The following is a 22,973-nucleotide window of genomic DNA, read 5'->3' as shown; positions in this document are numbered from 1 at the left end:
ACGCGAGACCTAAGCCGACGTGAGCTCGCTCTCGTCCGAGCGCTGGGATCCTCCGCCCCGCTGTTTTTTCCTCACAGGTTCCCGGGAGGAAGAAAACGGGAGGGCGCGAGGGGCGGAGTCGCGTTCTAAAAAGAACACTATCCGCGAGCGCAAGGAGGCGAGACTCATGACGTGATTGGTTACTCTGGCTTCTGCGTGTGACTGGCCCAAACATCGCACGCACTCATCGTGTCCGTCATCAGCGTGCAGAGGGGCTCTGCACGTGCCACAATCGTGGCGCGACATTTGAAGCAACATCGCAGAAATTTGCTTTTTAGAAAAAAGCTTTTACATGCAACGAGTTGCAAAGGATACGCCGTGCACTCGCACGAACTGCAGGCGGCTCGGGGGCGAAGCGCTGACCAGGCTGCTAGAAAGCGGCGTGTGAACAGAGCTGCTAGAGAGCGGCGAGCTGATCTGGCTGCTTGCGAAGTGGCGGGCGATCAGCGCTGCACTGGAGCGAGCTGAGCGGCGAGCTGAGGCGGCGAGAGAGCTGCAGGCTGCTCGAGGTGGCGGCTGCTAGAGAGCGGTGAGCTGCTTGAGGCGGCTTCAAGTCTCGTAGATCAAGTGAAGAGATGATATCTGCGTCGCTGAAGGAGAATGAATCGATTTGCCACGGTGAGACTGCCGGTTATATAGCCCGAGACCCCGCCGGGCTCGTTCACCATTGGCTCGCGCGTTCCGCGCCGTCATTGGTTCGTTTTCTTAAACTTATGAACCAATGCACGAGCAGTTCACACTTCGTCATCCTTCACATAACAGCACAGTCAGGCGGTGGTCACGGCAGATTGTATTACAGAATTGAATTGAGCAGTGTAACGTTTTATATGTTTGGTTTATTGTATTTTACTTTAGTTATTTAACAGGCTGCAATATCAAGTAAGCAATGCAAGAATTTGTGTGCGCGCGAGGTGCCGGCGCAACCACTGGAATTTTTTTTCCTTCTAAGACAGTAAACTGTACTCCATAATTTATGGTCATACAGGTAAAAGCAAGACATAATTCATTCATTTACAAAAGACACTATAAACAAGAATAACGAAAACAAGAAGAATATCTGTTTCCTTTCCTAGATCTTTGGAGTGCGCCACAATGAACCACTTTCGTTTTGTTTATCTGACCTAATTATGTAGTGAAATATCGCGTAGCCTAGGCCTAATTCCCTTTTATTTTGTTATGTAGCCTATAGTTTTATTCTGTTTTCTCCATTCACAGAAGCGCTGTAGATGCGTGATGTGGCGTTGTGTGAACTCATGTTCTACATATCCTGCAATTTTGGTTGGTTTCAAAACACACAAGAAGCTGCATATTACTTGACATTCATTTTCACTTAAATGTAGGCCTAATGCTTGACGGTTGGTGACATCATCGGAAAAAATAATGCCAGGGCATTGCCATTGTGACTTATCTAACGGACTTGACAGCTGAGCCTGAGCGCGGGCATTTCACACACTTTGGATGCGTCAGCGTCACATTTGCATAGGCTGTACTATTTGACTACGTGATTGGTTGACTGCCAAATCAAAATATTAAACAGAACGATAAAATAACGTTATTAACCGGTTAATGGCCATTTCAAATTAGCGTTTCTGTTCAGAACGATTAAGTTTGATTTAGTTTCCGTTTCTGGTTACGTTCCGGTCAAAATTTTGTTCATTTCCGGTTTTCGTTTTCGTTCCTTGAACCGGTTCAGAGCCCTGCATGCAACTATCAAACTTAGTCTCATTATTTGATACATTAAGTATCCTTACCCCTTTTAAAGAAGGGCATGTTAGAACCAAACTGATGGTTTGCTCAAGGCTGTTGATCTGCTGAATTTCAAACGATGCTGTAACTTCTTGCTTTCCTGTATTCTGCTTCATCTCTCTCTTTCCCTTGGTAAACTGTATGCATGTATGTGTGTGAATGTTAGAGTAGTTTAAGTGTTTAGTCTAGTTAATAAAGTCTTGTTCATGTCACACGTAAAGTTGTCTGTGTTTCATGCTCATATACTGGAGTCCCTAATCATGCAGATCCTGACTACATGCTCTGAGTAGTACAGTACAATAAGAATGTTATTTCCCATAACCTGAAAATGAACATTTCTTAGAATTAATAAACAATTAACACTGAGTGTTCATTGGCCAAACAGGTTAATTGATTGTAATATTAATTTTATTACATTAAGTTAATTTTATTTTATTCCAAATATTTATAATTAATTATAACTAGTTATGATTAATTATTCACATTTCTTTGAGCTAATTTGCTACATGAGAATGTTCTATTTAAAACTGTAGTGAAAAAAAGACAGTCTAAACCCGCGGTTTGAAATTGCTGGTGTTTCTGACATCACAAACTACCCTGTAACCAATCACGTCAAAGTACCGGCGGGCTATAGCATATCATTAACCATGACGATCTGAAGCAGGAGAGTCTCTAGTATATCCTGGTATATTTTTCTGTTGATATAAAAAAATCAGGTAGATTTGGCAATATAGCGTGTGTATGATGTATATAACTTTATTATGATGAACTATAAGCCTTTCTCAGTGGCGTAGCGCAAATCCGCGGGGCCCCCTTGGAAATCTTTCCGTTTTAAACCAAGGCGGCGAGCCAATGGATATCACACAAGCAACGTGCAAACTTTGTGCAAGAGTTATGCCGGTGAAAGAGTCTTAACCTCAGTCAGTATTCACTACAGAAAGTGAAAGTGACGGAGCTATAGGCATTTGATGCTGCATTAACGGAGCATATTTTCTCAGAGATGACGAGAGACGAATTTCAAAATAATATGCTGATAATGGTATAAAATTGTCTTAATTTATTCCATTATTTCTCTTGTGGCCCATACATATAGTGAAACAAGTGAGAAGAATAGTATTTCGTGTTAAACAGGTTGTCGGTGAAGTCGGTGCTTGAAGTAAATCTGCTCTTAATTTTGTTAATAATTTTAATTTACATGTAATATAATTAATTATATAATTAATTGTATAATAGACCTAAAAAATAAATAAAAATAAAATATTTTCAAAGAGGAGCTAATATCCTAATATTTTATTATCTTCACAGCATGTCAGTTATGCGGTGTTGCAAATTATTGTGGCAAATTTATTATAATATTCATTTATTAAAGTAACCTAATAATAGACTAGAATAATGTAACAGGACTACATTAATTGGAAATATCAAATCCTCTTAACATTGCCAAAATTTGATGGTTTTTTTTTTTTACAATATCTCTGACTATCGTCGATACATGATCATCGTCTACTGATGCAACCCAGCACAGGGGGGTTATCGCGGGGTTATGTTATGTGAACCACAATAATTATCTATAATTATCTAAGTTTATTTGACAAAAGAAAAAAGTTGACATGAATCATGAAAATAACTGTTTACAGTAGGCGTTACAGTTATAATTGACAGGTTATCTTGTGGTATTTCATGTAAATTTTCAGTAAAGTGAAAGTAAAGTAAAGTGATTTCAAACGATGTGTAACAGACAAAGCAACAGTGACACATGGGCTGTGCCCAAAATTGCCCCCAATACCCTTAAATTTGGCACTATTTGAGTGAACAGCCATTTGCAGGTTTCTGAAACCATAGAGGACATTATCGAGTGCACTCATTTAATCCCACTATGCACCACAATAACGAGTGCATCAGAAGACTTGTACAGAATGTACAGTAAAAACTGCCAGGCATCTGTTAAATTTGATACTATAGCAGTTAAGAACGATTTGACAAAAAACATGATTATATAAATGATCAGTTTTAGTCTTGGGTTTACAATGAAAGTCAGTTTAGGTGCTAAAACCAATGTACATTAATCTGAGTAATCACATTTAGCTTGATGTTACTGAAAGGGAACATTTCTGTCCACAGAATACAGGTCAAATATCATTAACTGAGTTAGATGATACTGGTGTGATCTTTAACCAAAGAAACCATGGAAAAAGACGCAGACAGCGAGTAGGATAATAGCGTTAGCGTTGACCACGTTTCTCCATAGAGGTTTCTCAGTGGTGTTGGTGAGCTTCATCTTCATCTCCGCCTCCTGTTCTTTAGTCAGTTTAGAGTCATTGCCTTGATCAAAGCCACAGAACCAGTTGTAGGCCTTCTTACAAAAGCCTGGTTCCTCACGCATCTCTGCAGGGTCAGGAGACAAAAGGAAAAGGTTTTTATTGGTTATTAACCTTTTATGACCGGCAAGTGTCTCTCTTTAAGAGCCAATAAAAATGATAGCACAACAATTCTTTTTGCATACAAAATCAGAGACTTTATAATAAAACATTATAATAAAAATTATATATATATTTGTTTGTCTTTTATTAGCAGTTTCACAGCAAGAGAATGTCCATTTGTATTGTATTTTGTATTTTTTAATGTATTTTCTAAAAATTTAGAAAGTGTTCTATCAAATGATACCAACCTTTTGACTCTCCTTGCTATAGTTTTGGAGTCATGAGTCTTTACTTTTGTGTATGTCACTCAGAAAAAACAACTCTAAACAACTCTAAAAATGTCTTCAGGTCTTAAAGGGTTAAAAGCTAAAATGTTACATGTGCAATGTGATTTACACAAATAAGATATGTGTCTGGATCAACATCCTTTGTTTTTCCTAGAACAAACTACAATCTAATCAAATAATCAAGGCCATAACCGAGTCTCAGCATCAAACGGCACACCCACAGATGTCCACAGTCCGTTCACTGAGCCACGTGATGCTCGTTGCACACAAAAATTGTGAGATGTTACTTATTAATGATTATGTATTTGGTGGCTTGTGCAGATGTACCTTCTTTTTCCATAGAGCTGGAATCCTGTTCATCAGTCCAGTCATCTAACTCTAGATCTATCCTCTCCTCAGTGCTGTTCCTCAAACTCCAGCAGAGTCTGTACAGCTGCACAACAACAAGGGGCCACAGAATGAGGGGCCGTGACAGAGAAGTTGCTTTTTTATAGATATAAAAATACAGTTATTCACTTGCTTCATAGACTTCCATTGTCAATGCATAAATGCATAATCTATCTGTCTGTATGTGTGCTCAGGAAACATTTCTTATTATTATCAATGTTGAAAACAGTTGTGCTGCTTAATATTTTTGATGAAAAAATACTTTCCCCTCAGGATTCTTGATGAATGTCTTTTGTGATATTATAAATGACTTTTGTCACTTTCGATCAACTTAATGCATCCTTTCTGAATAAAAGTAATAATTTATTTTAAAAAAATCTTTTCAATGAATGTTATAGTATATAATGTGTATTTCAAGTGAAATAATAATAATATGTAACATTTGTAATATATATATATATATATATATATATATATGGAAAATACAGAAGCATGATTAAAGGGATAGTTCACCAATAAATGAAAATTCTGTCATTATTTTACCCGACCTTATGTTGTTTCAAACCTGTCTGAGTTTTTTCTTCTGTTGAACTAAAAAGAAGACATTCTGAAGATTGTTCGTAACCAGACAGTTGATGGTAGCCATTGACTTCCATAGTAGGAAAAAGAATACAATGGCTACCATCAACTGTCTGGTTACCAATCTTCAAAATATCTTCTTTTGAGTTCAACAGAAGAAATAACAGGTTTAGAACAACATAAGGGTGAGTAAATGATGATAGAATTTAGAGGGGTGCACTTTAAGAACAGTGTATAATACTGAAGAGTTGTAGTAGTTTTGTTATAAGAAGAGCTTACATGTTTGTCGTCAATGGGTTTGGTCATGAGGGAGATGACCAGTATCAATACACAGGACAGGGTGAAGAGGATGAGTGCAAAATACAGGTAGTGCACACCGCAGATGATCGTGGGACAGTTACTGGGGCTCACGCAGCTGCCCGTGCCATAGGCAAACTCGGGTATCATACGTGCCAGACCCACCAACAGACCAATACACAACCCGTAGAAAGCGCCCTGTGAGGGAATATCAACATTATGTGTCAATAGATAAAAATGAACAGCAAGATTTTGATTTTCTGGAAAATATCTTGACCAGTTTTGAGAGAAAAAACTTTTTTTTAAATATCAAGTTGAATTTAACAAGCAAAATGGATATAAACTAAAATACATAAATGGATACAAAATATAGAAAAATGATGGATACAAGGCAAAATAAATAAAACTGTAAAATGTGAAGAATTGACTCACTGGTTCATTGACTCGCTTGCAGAAAATGGCGAGAATGAAGACAGCGGCAATGGGCGGAGCCAGATAACTGGTGACAGACTGAATGTAATCGTAGAGCTGGCCGCTCTGAGCCGTCTGAACGATGGGGATCCATGCGATACTCACGCCGATCAGAAACAGCATGAACACCCTGCATGCATGAACATTTGACATGCTCAAAAGGTCAGAAAATCAACATCTAACACATACAAACAGACACTAGAACACACCTGCCAGCGATCATGAGCTCCTTTTCTTTGGCTTTGGGACGGATCTTGGTGTAGATGTCCATGGTGAAGAGTGTGCTGGCGCTGTTAAAGATGGAAGTGAGTGAACTCATCAGAGAGGCCAGCATGACGGACAACATCAAGCCTCTGAGACCTTCAGAAACACACACAGCAGTTTAGACCCATAACACCATACATATCTATCAAAGCAGCCTATTAAAGATGGAAGAGACCAAATAGAAATATCAGGATCTTACCGTTTGGCATCAGGTCCACCACTAGTTTAGGATAAGCAATATTACTGCAGCCCACACTGACTCCACAGTAGTCGTTACACTCTTTTGGATCCACACATGCAATCTCATCTAACACAAACAAGAGAATACACACAAACATTAGTTTCACTAATAGTCTTTAACTGTTCACTGACCTTCTGATGCACATTGCATACAAAAATGACACAAAAATGGGTGCACATTACTTTTGGATTGACAGAATTTCTTATCACAAAGTCCACATACAATTTCCACAAAATGGATTTGTTGTGGAACGATGATTTTCATATTTACCCTTCCTGGAATGTCACATCAAACAATGCTATTTGCATTCATTTATTGATATTTTAAATTAACTTTTGTCAGTTTTCATTCTAATTTTAGTTTAAGCTTTAGTCATTATGTCATGTTTGTCTGATATGCAGAACTGATTTTAATTATCATTAATGCTTTTCAACAGAATTAAAACAAAATTATAATTATTTATTAGAAGGATAAAAACATACTATGCATTATTATTAAGGTGCGATATTAATAAGATATTAAAGAACCAATCAAAACATTCTAATTATTTAGTATTATTTATATAGTAACAGTATTTATTAATATTTTGAATTACCTTATATTGTCATTTTAATTTTAGTTTAAATTTTAGTCTTTTTGTTATGTGCTTTTGTCATTTTTATTATTATTTAGCTTTCATTTTTTTTCTGTTTTAGTAATTTTAGTATTTCAAATTAAGCTTATTTTATTTCAGTTAATACAACATGTTTAATTTTCATTTGCTGTAAAAAATGTAATCTAATTTTAATTTCATCTTTACTTCAAGTAACAAAATTTTTATAGTTTTAGTCTAACAAAACCGTTACAACTTTTTCCAGAAACCATATTGTCGCAAATTTGTCATTCAGCCACATTGGTTATTAATGTCACGCAGGTGGTGGAGTAATAACTTGTTTCCATTTGAGATTTTTTGCTAAAATTACAAGACATGGCATCTGAGGACTAATTCTCTTTTTCTTTTCTTTTTTCTCTCAGTTATTTTGCTTTATTTCCAGATTCAATCACAAGCTCGTTCTTACGTACTAGAGCACATGCACACTCTTCAAAAATGGCGTTTTAAATTTCTTGACAAACTAAAAGACGTAAATGACAATGTATATATTCAAAATAAAGGATATAGATTGTACTGAGAGTCAGCTTGCTTATTTTGCTCAAGATAAGGATTTATTAAGTCCACATGTCAGGGAAACAAGAAACTATACTTCTAACCACACAAATTTGCGATGCTGTTTGCGAATGTTCTTTGGAACTATGGTTTCGGGTAACACAGACTTGTTGAACCATGTTGATAAAGATGAATTGCATTACTTATGAAAAAGTAATGTGTTACATTACTTTTGTGTTACTTTTTCTAACCTGGGCTGGGCTTGCTTGTTTGTTTTTTTAATAATAACAAAAAAAGTTCTATTTCTGACAAATGTCAAGGCCCTTTCACACCATTAGTGAAATGAATAAGCCCCAGGCTGAAGGAAAAGCATATTTACACCTGTAAAGTATGGGCACAGTTAAAACAGAATAGGATACAGGAGAAGGAAGTTCAACACACTTATTTCTAAATCTAATTTAAAGTAATCTTTGCTTATTGGTACAGATGAATTAGGTCATCAGCAAAGACATTGGTTAATAAAATGAGATTAAATACATAAAGTATATTTGTGTAATTTAATGTAGTTAATTAATATAGGTTTGCATAAAATTCTGAGATTGCATTTCACTGTTTTTATTCATTTTGAGGAATACTGAATGTTTCCGTGCAAGTGAGATGAGTACATGCAAGTTCACATTTAGCCTAGAACTACAATAACCATCATGTTTATACAGCACACAAAACACCTCTGCACTTTATTTCTCTCAACGTGGGGTGCTGGGCACAGGACAGCTGTCAGTCAATAAATGTGAAAAAGTAACTTAGATATTTTGTTGTAAATCAAAAAAGTAATGTGTTACTTTACTAGTTACTTGAAAAAGTAATCTGATTACATAACTCAAGTTACTTGTAATGCATTACCCCAACACTTCCCGTCAGGTGCCAATCTTTCTTACCTGTATACAACACTCTGCTGATCATGCCAGGGAAAACCATGATAAACATGGGCAGAAGTTTGAGATAACCACACAGGATGCAGCCAGCTTTCACATGAGACAGGCTCTTGGCAGACAGACAGCGCTGCACAATCACCTAAAACAAGATGGAGTGTTTGACTGCTCTCCTCAACAAGATGGAATCACCTCTGCTCACCAATGCTGCATTTATTTGATCAAAAATACAGTAAAAGCAGTAATATTGTGAAATATTATTACAGTTTACAATAACTGTTTTAATAACTGATTTAGTTTATCCGGTGATTAAACTCCAGTCTTCAGTGTCACATGATCCTTCAGAAATCATTCTAATATGATGTTTTGATGCTCAAGAAACTTTTCTTATTATTAACAATATTGAAAACAGTTGTGCTACTTAATATTTTTGAGGAAATCCTAATTTTTAAGCATTCTTTGATGAATAGAAAGTTCAAAAGAAACATTTATTTGAAATAGAAATCATTTGCAACAATGTAAAAGTCTTTACTTTTTGATCAATTTAATGTGTCCTTGCTGAATGAAAATATTCATTTCTTTAAGAAAAAAAAACTTACTGAACCAAACTTTTTTCATTCTTTTTTCATTTCTATTGATTTTTTTCTGCTTGTCATTTTGTTCAAAATGGCATTTATACTTATACATTTCACATAATACATAGGACATTTAAGGTATCATAATGTCCCACCTAAAACATATCAGGCACCCTGGGATAGAATGATCCACAATCACCACTGCATAGAACAATAAAAACATCTCAGGTTACGTTCCCTGAGAACAGGGAACAAGACACTGCGCTGAATACCCTATAGGGGAACACTTATCAAATCACCGCAATCGAATTGGCTGGCGACAGCCTATGACGTCACTACTAGTGCGACCCTAACGCACATAAAGGGCACCTAGAGAACAAGTCATCCACTTATCGTCTGAAGGTACTGTTCAGCAGACAGCCCCGAGGCATGGCAGGGAGTCGCAGTGTCTCGTTCTCTCAGGGAACCATGGTTACATGTATAACCTGAGACTTTCCCTTTCGAAAGGGAACTTGCACTGCGTTGAATACGCTATGGGGAACTAAATACCCATGCCGCCATGCTGAGGGGAGTGTATGCCAAAGAATGGCTGTGACAAATGTCAAAAAAAGCAATTTCAACTGAAATGCCAGAACCACTCCCAAATGGTCACGAACAGGCTGTCAGTGACAGCATTTTCTTACGGCCACAACACAAGCTATAAGCCCCAAAGAGGCCTCCAGAAATATCCAGAAGCCTACCAAGGCCGCTCAAAGGCTTGGAACCAACAACTTCAAAAAGAAGGGGTCTCTTTAAGGGAATGTGGCCAGGGAGCCAAAAGGATCCCCGGCCAGTCACTTCTCAGGGGAGCAAGTCGACCCTGAATGCCGCCAGGGAGGCTGACCTGGTCCTACTTTTCTACTAACCTAGTCTGGCCAGCAACCTGTCCAGAAAGAGGGACTGCAAACTGGCACTAATCAACTCAGACCGGATCGTAGAGATGGGCATCCTGGGGAGCAGGACTCAGCATAGTGCTTTTCAACCTTTGCAATTGAGGGGAGATACTCTGCTCGACCAAGGATCTACAGAGCGCTTCTATTCAAAGCATTGTGGAGGCTGGGTACTCTACATAGGGTCCCTAATGAGAGGCGTACCTCCAGCTCCAACAGGAGCTGATCTACCAAGGGAGTTCTTACTACAAGAATCTCTTAAACCTTTCAGACCAACTCAGGGGACGAGATCCTCTACAGGACAACCCACTCAGGAGAGGGGAGTACCTACAGCCTAAAATACTGATCTACCAGGGAGGTCTCATGAGAGTCCTTCGACCTTCTGACCAGACCTCGGGAGCGCAGTACTCTAAAGAACGACCCTCAAAGCGAGGGGAGTACAAACTAGACTCAACCGAGACGAGTATTGACCAAGCTCAATGCAAGTACCAGGGAGGCTTCAGTAGAACCTACACCCTGATATAACTCTAGGGAGTCAGGATACTCTCTTAGCTGGAAGTGCTAAGGGCCTGCTCGACCCAGAGGATCACCTTCAAGGTGGCCCGCTCGAGGGCCAACTACTTGGTAGCAGATCTAGAACTCTAGGGCTAGTATCAGGGAGGCTCGACTGGAGCCTGAGCTACCTGATATCTGTCTGCTCAACTCTTGGAGGCCAGGACACTCTTAACCAAAGTGCTAGGAACCTAGCTCAACCTGGAGGATTGCTTTCAAGGAGACCCAAGCAGGGCCAACTACTTGGTAGCAAATCTAACTCTAGCAGAGATAGCCACTAGAGGTATTGCAGCCTTGGAATACTCGTTCGCATTGCCATAACGAGCAGTGTACTCAGCATATCACTTTCTACCCTTAAAACAAGGGGAGTACAAATCTATGCAACTGGGCTGACGAGGAGGCCTCAGTTAGGGCCTACTACTCCAGCATAACACGGCCACAGGCCCGGGGCTAATGCTTGAGCTCTAAGGGAGCGTGCTCAACCTGTCATGAAAGGAGGGAGTACTTGATGCGCTCGACCTGAGCATCACTGGTGTTGGGCACATACTGTATGGGGCACAGAGCAGATATTGAAAAGCTCCTCCCCTTTTTTAAAATAGCCAATAGCATTTAGTTTATATCACAGTTCGACCAGAGCCGTTGAGCCGCTTTAAAGGCTCAGTTTTCTTCTAATCTCTAACCGTTCTCCTCCTAATCTCCTCTATATCGCTTTAAAATATAGCATTTTGCGCAGAATTCAAATGGGTCTAATACGTTTTGTAGTCTGTGCCGACTTGCGCATATCATCCGCTCTGTGCTATCGTGTCTCTGGACTGTAGCAGACTTTGTGTGTGCTGAGGTGGTTCATGCTGAAAATCATTGCAGAAAAAAAGCTGTGTTGTTGTAAAGTGCCGGATGAGCAGAAAATGATAGTATAACGGAGAAATGTTTTGAAACTGGCAGAGACGACAGTGTAGGGAACAGCACATTTCCAGGGCCCAGTTTATGGCCAGGGCCCTCTCTGTCCATAACAGTGGACAAGGATTGCTACATTTTGATTGGATCTTGGTGGACTAACACAAACAAACTGTCCAATGCCATCAGATAAAGATGTAAGGACAACATCCAGACACCTCTTAGAGGGCAAGAAGAAGACCTCCGGTACCATACCTGGGAAGGAAAGGACTTCTCATCGGTCCACACGCAGTTTCTGCCCTTCACCCATTTAGAGACTAATTCCTAATGTTGGTCTGTGACTGCCATACAAATTCCTCAGGACCTCAGCAGCAGTGGGTGAAACAAAGAGAGACCACAATGATCCATCCGAATCCATTCATAACTATGTTTGGAAACCTTGAAACTGACGTAATCTACACAGATCCATTTCATACTTGTTCACAGAAATACGTAATCTCAGTGACAGCTATTTGTAATGCAACATCTTACACAAATTCAGCTGTTAATGTACAAATGAATGAATGCATGACAGTTCAATCTTTTTTCATCTTGTTTGGACTCTATTTGTTTAGAATATTGCCAAAGGTATTCTGTTGGTGATTTTGAAAGTGAGAAATGCATTGGTAAACTTTAAAGACACTTCAAAGACTTCCAACTTTGTGATTTAAGCAAATAAGTTCCACAAGGGAAAGAGCAGTGGGCCACATTATGTGTGTCCCCTCTGATGCCAGCAGATGTCACCACCATCAGACTCAACCATGTGAAACATAAATATCATGTGCATTAATAACAAATAATCTTTCATTTATTTGTTTGATGCATAATAAGGTTCTTCACCTTATTATTTTCAGAGAAACAACAGCTTATCTTTCCATAAGATAACACAACTCTTCCATAGCCACACCTATAATCACTTGTATTTTATGTATTTTATGCACTTTATTCCTTTTTCATTCATGGTATTCATTTAGTAGTTGTGTTAGTTATTCTTGTTTATCTTTTGTTAATAAAATTTATTTTATTACACGTGTGTCTTCCTTGTGCTGATAATAAAGAAGAGGTTCTACAAGTTAGCAATCTCACCAATCTTTCAGATAAATCAGCTGACCAATCCACTTTACACTAATTCTAAATTATTGAACAGCCTTCTGTTGGTAATGTTCTCATACTGCCAAGGTAAAAGACCTTGACTGACGCCCTGAACTAAGAGAAGGGGGAAGTAGTTATCTGATGTACTCATAACCACACCTTAAGTGACGCGTGATCCAAAAATCACCACGTCAGCAGAGACGTGAGTACTATTTTACTTAGCGTCCTTGGATGGGCGAAAGTAAAATCACTACAACAGTATGGAATAAAGCTACGTATACCAGCCTCCTATGTTTCTGCCATTGCCTCATTGGAAGTAATCCAACACGTGGTGGCTACACTATGTCATGTGATAAATAAGACAACATCTGTATTGCAAACCCCTCCATGCTGCGGTAGTTGTTGTTGCTTTTGGCTTATGCCTACCAACGCAATGTCATTGCCATAGAAACCAAAGCAGATATTCAGGAAAACGAAAGACCGGCATGGACACACAAATCGGATCTGTGCAGTTGAAATACACAATGTGGACATCCATAATTTTAGATCAGATTCCAATCGGATACACAAATAATCGGATTTGGACTGACAGTGTGAACATAGCCTAAAACCAGACTTCATTCGCCTCAATGGAAAGCATATTTACACTATCTTAATCAATCCCTATGCTCTATATAGTGCACTATGTTACATTAACCATGTAGAAAATAGTAAATGTGTGAACAAGTGATGGATTTTAGCTGCAGCTATTTATGATGTAGGGGGCGGGACGCTTCAGATCCTAGAAAGCATTTGATTGGACAGAAAATCTGATGAGATGCTGGGTGATGTCATCAAAATCATTGACCCGCATTGGCGGTTCATATATCTTCTAAATACGAATTTTGTCATTGTTTTGGAGCACACTAGCTTATAGATAAGAGTAAGGCTAACATATTCATACACTGTAAAACTCAACAAGTTCAGAATACTCAAAACATTTGAGGAAACGTATTACTGCAAGTAAACTAACTAATTTTTTTAAGTTAGTAGAACTTCAAATTTTTGTGACAAGTGGGGCGGGGCCGAGAGTCATGGAAGTGGAGCAAGACCAGTTAAATTTTAGATAGAAAATAACACGTCATTCATAACTATCAAAGAGACTGTTATTATATACTTGCATGTATATAATCAAACGACGTACAGTATATATGGTCTTAAAAGTTTTGCAGCCCATCCTCAACCTAACCACAGGCTCTACTTTTCACCACAGTTGTAACTCTACAAAACTAACATAACAGAACCCCCTGTGAATCACAACATAACCCAACATTAAACACTAATGTCTCCCTATGTTAATCTTATGTAAAAACACACAAATAACAATTTCAACATTTATTTATACAGTCTGAAACAGACTAAAACAAGAAACACACTGTTCATGCTGAGAAACTCAAGATAAAATTGCAGTTTGTTATTCAAAAGTGGACACAAGACATTTGTCAGTTGTATATGTGTGTGAATGTCTTAGCATGTGTAGGAAATATAGACATTTTCTCAATGTCTCTTATTTCCAAAAACCCTTTTGTGCACAAAGAATAAAGCAATACAAGAAAGCAGCAATTTAGAAAGTGTTACTGCACAAATATGAGTCAGCAGCTTTGATAAATGGATCAGTACCTGATCAGCACACCAGTACCAGGCAGCCTGGATAGTGAGACCAAAGATCATTCCAGGCCAGGGCAGATCACCAGTAATTGGGTCTCTGAACATGTGGAATGAGTCTGCACGAGGGGTGTAGCACGATTCACTGATGTTTACACCCACCGCTGACGGGATCGCATTCATATAGCGGTCCTTGAAGTTCTCATAGCCTCCGACCTCAGTGAACGCTGAAAGAAAATGGTTGATGTTGAAGCAAGTGGTTGTTTAGCAGACTTTTTTTAATCAAAAATGTTTAAAGTTCAAAAAAAGTGAACGGACGTACCAAAGCCCATGAGAATGAATGATCCCACGACCATGATGACGGTCTGCAGGGTGTCTGTGTAGATGACTGCAGCTAGACCACCTGTAGAAGAAACAGTGAAGGAAAAACAACTGAGCAACTGAAAAAATCTAGTTCTTAGAAATGTACTTTTAGCATTCATGTTAGTTGCTTTTTTTTTTTTTTTTCTTTGATAACATTGTCAAGAAACTTTAAATTTATAGACATTACAAATGCTATCCAATTGTGAAGGTACATGGGGTGGTTGCTAGGGTGATGCTATGCGGTTGCTAAGGTATTCTGGGTGGTTGCTAGGGTGTTGCTGTGTGGGTGCTAAGAAACTCTGGGTGTTTGCTTTGCGTTTGCTAGTGTACTCAGGGTGGTTGCTAGGGTGTTGCTATGCTGTTGCAAGGGTACTCAGGGTGGTTGCTAGGGTGTTGCTATGCAGTTGCTACAGTATTCTGGGTGATTGCTAGGCTGTTGCTATGCAGTTGCTAGGGTACTCAGGGTGGTTGCGAGGGTGTTGCTATGCAGTTGCTGAGGTACTCGGGGTGGTTGCTAGGGTGTTGCTGTGTGGTTGCTAAGAAACTCTGGATGTTTGCTAGGGTACTTGGGGTAGTTGTTAGTGTGTTGTTATGCGGTTGGTAGTGTACTCAGGGTGGTTGCTAGGGTGTTGCTATGCTGTTGCAAGGGTACTCAGGGTGGTTGCAAGGGTGTTGCTTTGTAGTTCCTAAAGTATTCTGGGTGATTGCTAGGGTGTTGCTATTTGGTTGGTAGGGTACTCTGGGTGGTTGCTAGGGTGTTGCTATTCAGTTGCTAGGGTACTCAGGGTGGTTGCTGATTGTTGCTATATGGTTGCTAGGGTACTCTGAGTGGTTGCTAGGGTGTTGCTATGTAGTTACTAAAGTACTTGGGGTGGTTGCTAGGGTGTTGCTATGTGGTTGCTAGGGTATTCTTGGTGGTTGCTAGGGTGTTGCTATGTGGTTACTAGGGTACTCAGGGTGGTTGCTAGAGTGTTTCTATATGGTTGCTAGGGCATTCTGGGTGGTTGCTAGGGTACTTGGGGTGGTTGTATTATCACATTGATAGCATGTTTCAGATAGATACTATGCCAGTAGACAGATGATAGACTACAGACAAGAAAAGTATTAGGTAGCACAGAAGTAAACAGTGGCAATGTTTAATGAACTGGAAAGAGCACATAATAAAGGGAGCTGAGAACATGAGGAAAAGGTGACAAACGAGGACTCATCAAGAACTAAACAGGAGGGCGTGGTAATTGGAAACAAGGAGGTGGGAACAGAGAAGCACATGGCCAACACAAACAAAAACACATTAAACAAAGACAAGGCTGACAGAACTGTCAGAGGAGACAGTTGGTCAGAGATAGCTGTACATCAACATCTAACTTGAGAGTCTTTAAAGAGGTGTTAATGCTGGATAGGAATAGCAGTGGGCTGAGGATTAGACACAGGACTGAAAAAAAATGATGGACTGAAGATGAAGAATCACTGGAGGTAAGTTTGTATGGAGAAAGGCAGTTGAGCAGTAACACACCATAGTGGTTGACGAGACTAAACTTGTTTGAGAGCCTCCTCAACATACTCCTCCATGGCCTTCTGTTCCAGGATGAACATAGGATAAACTTTACCCTTGGGAAGAGTAGCTCCAGGCAGAAGGTCAATCGCACAGTCCCATGGCCGATGTGGTGGTAATTTAGTTGCCAGATGCTTACTGAAGACATCCTGGAATGCCCGGTACTCCTGGGGTATTTCCTGATGCACCGATGATTCAGGGCTTTCGATGGAGGTAGAACTGATGACAAAAGAGTTGGTAGCATTCACTCCTGTAGGTCTCCTGAGGAATTCAGAAGGAACTTGTGGACTTTGGATACATTTTTTAAAACAGTCATTGCCCCAACTGAAGAATCTCTTGGGTTAAAATAGAATGATGTGTAGTAGTCACTGTTACTGTAGTACAATGTAAATTAGGAGGTAGATGAATGGTACTCACCGCTGGGTGTGGTGTACGAACTGGGCATTCTGGAAGCAGATGTCCGCTAGCACCACAGTAAAGGCACAGGTGATTGTTAATGCACCGCTGGTGCTCCAAAGGGGAAAGATGAAAAGAGTCAAGCTGTATGGGTTCGGTGTTTGGTGCTGGAGGTGCAGAGTGCGAGGATGCGGGTGGAGGATGCAGCGGTGCAGTGTCTAGATTATAGGCAGTGAGATGTTAAGCAATCCAGATGGATCGTTGGATGATATTTTCTAAACCCATCGTGTCATCATAAATGGCCATCTGTACACAGATTGATGGAGTGAGACACTGGTGATAAGCAGTGATTAGTGCCGCTTCGTTCCATCCACTTGCTGCTGCTTGCATTGGTGGAGATGGTATAACTGATAATGAACTGAGAGAGCACTGATCATGTGACTGAAGAACTCCTTAAAATGGGTAGCGAAGGCATCGAGTGACTGAGTGACCAGGGCATTAGCTTCTCAAAGGGTCCTAGCCCATTGTAGAGATCATCCAGACAAAAGAGAAATTATGTAGGAAATTTTGGCACAATCAGTTGCGAATTGCTGGGGTTGCATCTCAAAGAGAGAGCACTGCAAAAAAAAAAAAAAAACACTGCAATACTCTGCCGCGTCTAATTAGGTTGCTGGTTGGGCCATGGGACTGATCGAGACATCCGTGGAAGAAGCGGTGACGGGAGGAGGAAGTGCCTGATGGATAGCCTGTACCAGTTCTGCGAGAGGATCAGAGGGTGGATTACGAGAAGCACCGCAATCCATATTTACTGATTATTGGTTCAGTTGCCCCACCTCTCTTCCTCGTTATGCTCTTTGTTTGCTGCTCTATTTATTCTCTTTGTATTTGCAGTCCTGTTCCAGATCGTCGTTGAATGTTCCCTCTTGTGTGTTTCCTTGCCTTTTGTCAAGTCAAGTCAAGTCTTGCTACCAGTCCTGTTTTCTCCCTTGGGGGAGTTTTTGTTTGTTTTTGTCTTATTTTTTTATTAAATAAAAAGCCTTTTCTGCATCTCTAAGGCCTCGCCTCACCCCTTTACCCACAACCCTGACATATTGACCATCATCCACAGTCATGAGGGCCTGCAGTGGTCCTCTGTGTGATATAATTTCCTGTAGCCTATTGCTTTTTAATGCACATTTTTACATGTTGGTTGAACCACATGACTTTGGTTTGACTGATAAATGTTTCTCAAAAAATATTGGTATCACTTTATTTTACGGTCCTGTTCCCCATGTACATACTATGTACTTTTAGTAATTACAATAACTAATAACTGGGCACTAACCCTGTGTCATGATCCCTCCCTGTGTTCCCTGTGTCTCCTCTGTTGTTTGTGCACCTCATGTTTCCCTGCTGCTGTTCCCCTTGTTTGTTGCCATGCCTGTGTCTCACTCATCCCCTGCAAAGTATTGTTTAGTGTACCACTGCAATTCTGAGCATTCCCCTGGTTTAATGTTTTCCAGTTCTTGGATTTATTGCCTGTCATTGGATTTCCCTGTCTGCCTGTGTGTTCCTGTCTTGTTGTCTGTGTGGACTGCCTTCTTGTGTATTTTTGCCCCTTTTGCCTGTTTTCTTGACCTGGAGTGTGGATTACCCTTTAATAAACCTGCATTTAGATCCTCAGCCTTCGTGTCCCTGTGCAATCCGTAACACCCTGAACCTACCCTAAACCTAACATTGACCCATGTAGTTACCTTATATAACCCAGTACTTCCTAAGGTAAGTACACTGTAAGTACTGTAAAATGTGCAACAAAGCCTTAGCAACAGAAGTTTAGCAGCCAGAGGACCATACAAACACTCTCAGCCACAGCTCATGTAAACATTTACAGCTGGCAGGATGATGTCTGATTTCTTACATTTTATTGGTGGGTTGCTTTGTTCCGGAGATGATCCGGAACAAATATTACACAATACAGATATTACACAACATACCATGGGGTTGACAGAAGTTTAAATTCACAATGCAGCTTGTCTTGCACAGGCTTATCATCTATTGTCAGACTGGGCAATTACTCATAACACATCACGTTACAATAAGCATCCCACCACATGATCCTACAACCCTGGACTTTACTCTCTGTTGTAGTATAAACTTCAGGGACCAAATTAAAACCAATTTTGCATCCCTGAAATAGTTAAAAGAAATGGAACACATGGAATGTGGGTATAATGCAAATATACTGTATGCAAATGATAAATGACCACTATATATATATATATATATATATATATATATATATATATATATATATATATATATATATATATATATGGCCATATGCTACATATATACAGTGCAATGTGTCAGTGTAAAGAATGCAGTATTTATGTCAACAGACCTGTTACTGTATAAAGAGCTGTAATCAGCAGCAGAATAATCACGGCCAGGTAAATGTTCAGTCCCAGAGCCTGGTTGATAAAAACGCCTCCTGCAAACATGTCCCCCTGAGAGGTGGAAAATTAAGGAGAATTGTGTGGTGCAATTATATTAACTGTCCATTTCAAAACAAGGTATAATATATTATATAATATATAATATATTTCCACATTATTTACACTTTAAAATATCTGTACAATGATTATGGGCTCAAGTCCTTTCAGATTCTAAAAGATGAATTCTCTCTCCCAGGATTCTCCTTTTTCTTGTACTTAAGATTGAGATCTACGCTGAAAGCGTATGGTGTACCCTGGTCGACTAAACTATCTCTTCATCCTATGATAAACTGGATAGATTCTAGTATGGATTCTAGAGGTATTGTGAGTATAATTTATAAATCACTTGTGGTACGACAGTACTCAAATATTCTGACTGAGGGCTTCTGGGAGAGAGAACTTAACACCGTGATTGACTGGGACACTGTTTGGAGAAATTGTTTTGTTACCTCAAAATATCCAGCTCACCAAATGATTCATTATAAGTTAATCTATAAGGCATATGCCACCCCCTGTTTATTATATAAAATGAAAAGAAAGTCTGACCCCTTTTGCCAGCTATGCAGCAGTGCAAGTCTAGATACATATATGCAAATGTTCTGGGTCTGTTCTCGAATCGAGTTGTTTTGGTCCTCGGTGCAGGACATATTGACTGATCTTCTAAAGACTCAGATCCAAAAGGATCCACTGCTTTTTCTTTTGTTGGACAACTCTTCACTATCACTGTCTGTCAGTCAAATGAGGATTCTGTCTGCTGCCCTTACTGCTGTCAAAAAGGTTATCCTGAACTTTGGGTGGAGCCATCTATTATTGTCAATAGATAAATAAGGGGGAAATTGCAAATGTAAGGTAAAACTTTATATAAAAGCATAAGGAAAAGTGTATCTCTGTCATATATTCCCCTTGCCTTGTCGGGACTTTTGTTATATTTTGTTATATATCTTGTGTGCCATGTTTGTAGTTCATTGTAGTTTTTCATGTTGATTAGTCTCCCCAGGTCGTTACCTTGTTAAGCTTGTTCCCCCCATGCATATATAGGCCTTGTGTTTCTCTTGTGTTTTGTCAGTCGATGTTTGGAGTTTCTTGTGTTTGGATGTTCCTGCATTTGGTGTTCCTTGTGTTTTCCCTGTTTTGGACTTGTTTCAGTTTGTTTATTAAATGTACTCTACTGCACAGATCTTCACCTTTGCCTGCTCACTCTCCCAACATTACAACATCTTTTAACTGGTACACCAAATGGTTACAATTTATTTTAAGCCTTCAGTAATTTATTTCAAATGTTCTTGTACTTGACGTGTGCATAGTCTCTCATAATTGGTCAAAAAAAGCTGCATTCATAACTCACCTGCATTCATCTGGATTCTGCATTCGTTTTCTGTACGTGCTAAGACAGATTTTGGACTTACGGAGATTTTGGTGAAAACGTAGAGAAACAGGGACAGCACGGAGAGGTAGATACGGATACGCTGCCCACCAAAGCGTTTCTTCAAATACTCCGGCATGGTCACGACCTGCAGATAACGTCAACAAAGGACCATAAAAATGATACCAGAGAGATAAAGTACACATTCATCTTGTGTTAGTAAGCAAGATTTGTTCTGTAATGCTGGTTGTAGAGGAAGAAATGTAAGCATACCCCAGCCTTTATGTAGATGGGCACGAAGAGCCATCCCATTAAAATCACAACAACAAGAGCCTGAGAGGGGAAAATGAAAAAGAGTTTGTAATTACAGATATTTGGTTTGATATTTTCTACACATATTTCCATCAGTGTTGTTATTGTTAACTAAAACTAAAAGGGTAACCCTTTACAATAAGGTTTCATTAGTTAACTACATTATTAACTACATTAGATAACATAAACTATAAATGAACAATACTACAACAGCATTTAAGTTAATGTTAATTTCTACATAACTAAAATTAACAAAGATTAATAAATTCTGTAAAAAATATATTGCTCATGGTTAGTTCATGTTAACTAATACAAATAATGTTAACAAATGACTTTGTTTTAAAGTGTTACCCCTAAAACTATTAAAAATTATTTTCATTAATTGAAATAAAGCTGAAATAAAATAAAAACTGTAAACCTAGTTAGAATTACATTAGAAATGAGATACATTGCCTTGGCAACTAACTGAAATAAAACTTTAACTGAAATAAATATAAATTATAACTAAATGGGAATATTAAAAAATGAATAAAAATGAAAAAAGGCACATAACTACATGAATGAAGGCTAAAACACAAATTCATGACACATCATAATTATTAAATATAATAAATGTAATTTTTAGGCTTTTTTAAAAACATACATTCCACTCAAAGCCTCCGATGGCGATACCAGCAGCTGCTCCACTTCCTGCTAGTCCCACAAAATGCACACTTCCAATGTTACTTGCGAAGACAGAGGCTCCAATCTGAAAGAAGTTTAAGATACTTTAAAACAATCTGAGTGTCACAAATGCACCGGTCCTCCTTCCCTCATGTACGGACTCCATTTCCCAGCATCCCTCCTGGTTCACATCTGCACTCAGTCAGCCATCACCTCATCAGAGATTATAGATTATACCTATTAAGAGAAAAATTAGACTCCTTTTATATAGAAAAGGTTAAAGGGGCCTTCATTAGATCTAGGGCCAAATGGCTAGAAGCCGGAGAAAAAACTTTGCATACTTTTTTAATTTGGAAAAAAATGAGCCGAACTTAAAAAAAATTCCTCTTTGTATATTGATGACACTGTTATATCAGATGACAAAAGAATTTCAAATTTTGTTTCAGACTTTTACCCAAAAATTATATACATCATCTTTTAACCCTGATTCATGTGATTTATTCATTAACAAGATGCAAACCTTTACTCCTAGTATAAGTATAAATAACAAAAACCTTTGTGAAGAGATGTCATTGAAAGAATTAGATATCATTAAAAAAAACACCTTTTAACAAAAGCCCAGGACTCTATGGTTTACCTTATTTTGAATGTGTTCAATGAATGTGCAGCAAATGGAGAACTTACAGAATCTACGAAACAGGGAGTAATTACACTAATTCCAAAACCAAATAAAGACATTTTGCACTTAGATAACTGGCACCCAATCGCACTGCTTAACTTTACAAATTGTTAGCGTCTCTATATGCCAATTGGTTAAAACCATGTTTGGAGGAAATCATATCTGTCACACGGTCTGGATTTATGAAGGGAAGAAATATTTCAAACAATATTAGACTGGTGTTAGACCTTTTAGATTATTCAGATTTGGTAAATGAGGAAGCTCTTATTTTGTTTTTAGATTTTTGTAAGGCTTTCGATACCATTGAGCACAATTTCATGTATCAGGCCCTTTATCACTTTGGTTTTGGCCCAACCTTTACAAATATGATGCACACATTCTATAATAATATCTCAAGTAGTGTTTCCTTATCCAGTGATATGTCTTCTCGTTTTGTTATCCAAAGGGGCATTAGACAGGGATGCCCTATTTCCCCATTTTTATTTTTATTAGAAGCTGAAACTTTAAATCTTTACACTGTGCATTGCTCCCAAATTAAAGGTACTGAGATAAGAGATTTCACTTTAACTATTAGTCAACTTGCTCATGACACTTGTTTATTTTTGAAAAACAAAGATCAGGTCCCTGTTATTCTGGAGG

The 22,973-nt window shown here is 38.8% G+C and overlaps 1 protein-coding gene and 1 long non-coding RNA gene across 2 annotated transcripts in view; both read right to left on the bottom strand.

Moving 5' to 3' along the window:
- The window catches only part of LOC127520703 (uncharacterized), a 269,016-nt gene that overhangs the window by 214,003 nt on the left and 32,040 nt on the right, over positions 1 to 22,973 (bottom strand). The window lies entirely within an intron of this gene.
- LOC127520701 (sodium/glucose cotransporter 1-like) lies at positions 3,474 to 21,013 on the bottom strand. The gene is made up of 12 exons (XM_051909139.1): positions 20,954 to 21,013; positions 20,724 to 20,828; positions 19,224 to 19,329; positions 14,855 to 14,935; positions 14,548 to 14,759; positions 8,814 to 8,949; positions 6,690 to 6,797; positions 6,436 to 6,586; positions 6,188 to 6,356; positions 5,738 to 5,953; positions 4,820 to 4,925; positions 3,474 to 4,170 (listed from the first exon to the last, which is right to left on the bottom strand). Exons 1-12 carry the CDS (start codon positions 20,990 to 20,992, stop codon positions 3,956 to 3,958), a joined length of 1,644 nt encoding a protein of 547 aa, XP_051765099.1. The 5' UTR covers positions 20,993 to 21,013; the 3' UTR covers positions 3,474 to 3,955.

Source organism: Ctenopharyngodon idella, chromosome 10, assembly GCF_019924925.1.
Source record: "Ctenopharyngodon idella isolate HZGC_01 chromosome 10, HZGC01, whole genome shotgun sequence".
Lineage (NCBI taxonomy): Eukaryota > Metazoa > Chordata > Actinopteri > Cypriniformes > Xenocyprididae > Ctenopharyngodon > Ctenopharyngodon idella.
Note: the sequence above shows the minus strand (reverse complement) of the source record. Positions and strands in the feature narration are given on the sequence as shown.

Excerpts from the sequence above, each read along its gene's own strand:
- LOC127520701 (XM_051909139.1), bottom strand. The coding sequence starts at position 20,992 with ATGGGATGGCTCTTCGTGCCCATCTACATAAAGGCTGGG. Across the intron at positions 6,357-6,435 it reads GAGCTCATGATCGCTGGCAG|GGTGTTCATGCTGTTTCTGA; the intron begins GTGTGTTCTAGT and ends TCATGCATGCAG. Across the intron at positions 4,926-5,737 it reads AACCCATTGACGACAAACAT|CTGTACAGACTCTGCTGGAG; the intron begins GTAAGCTCTTCT and ends GTTGTTGTGCAG.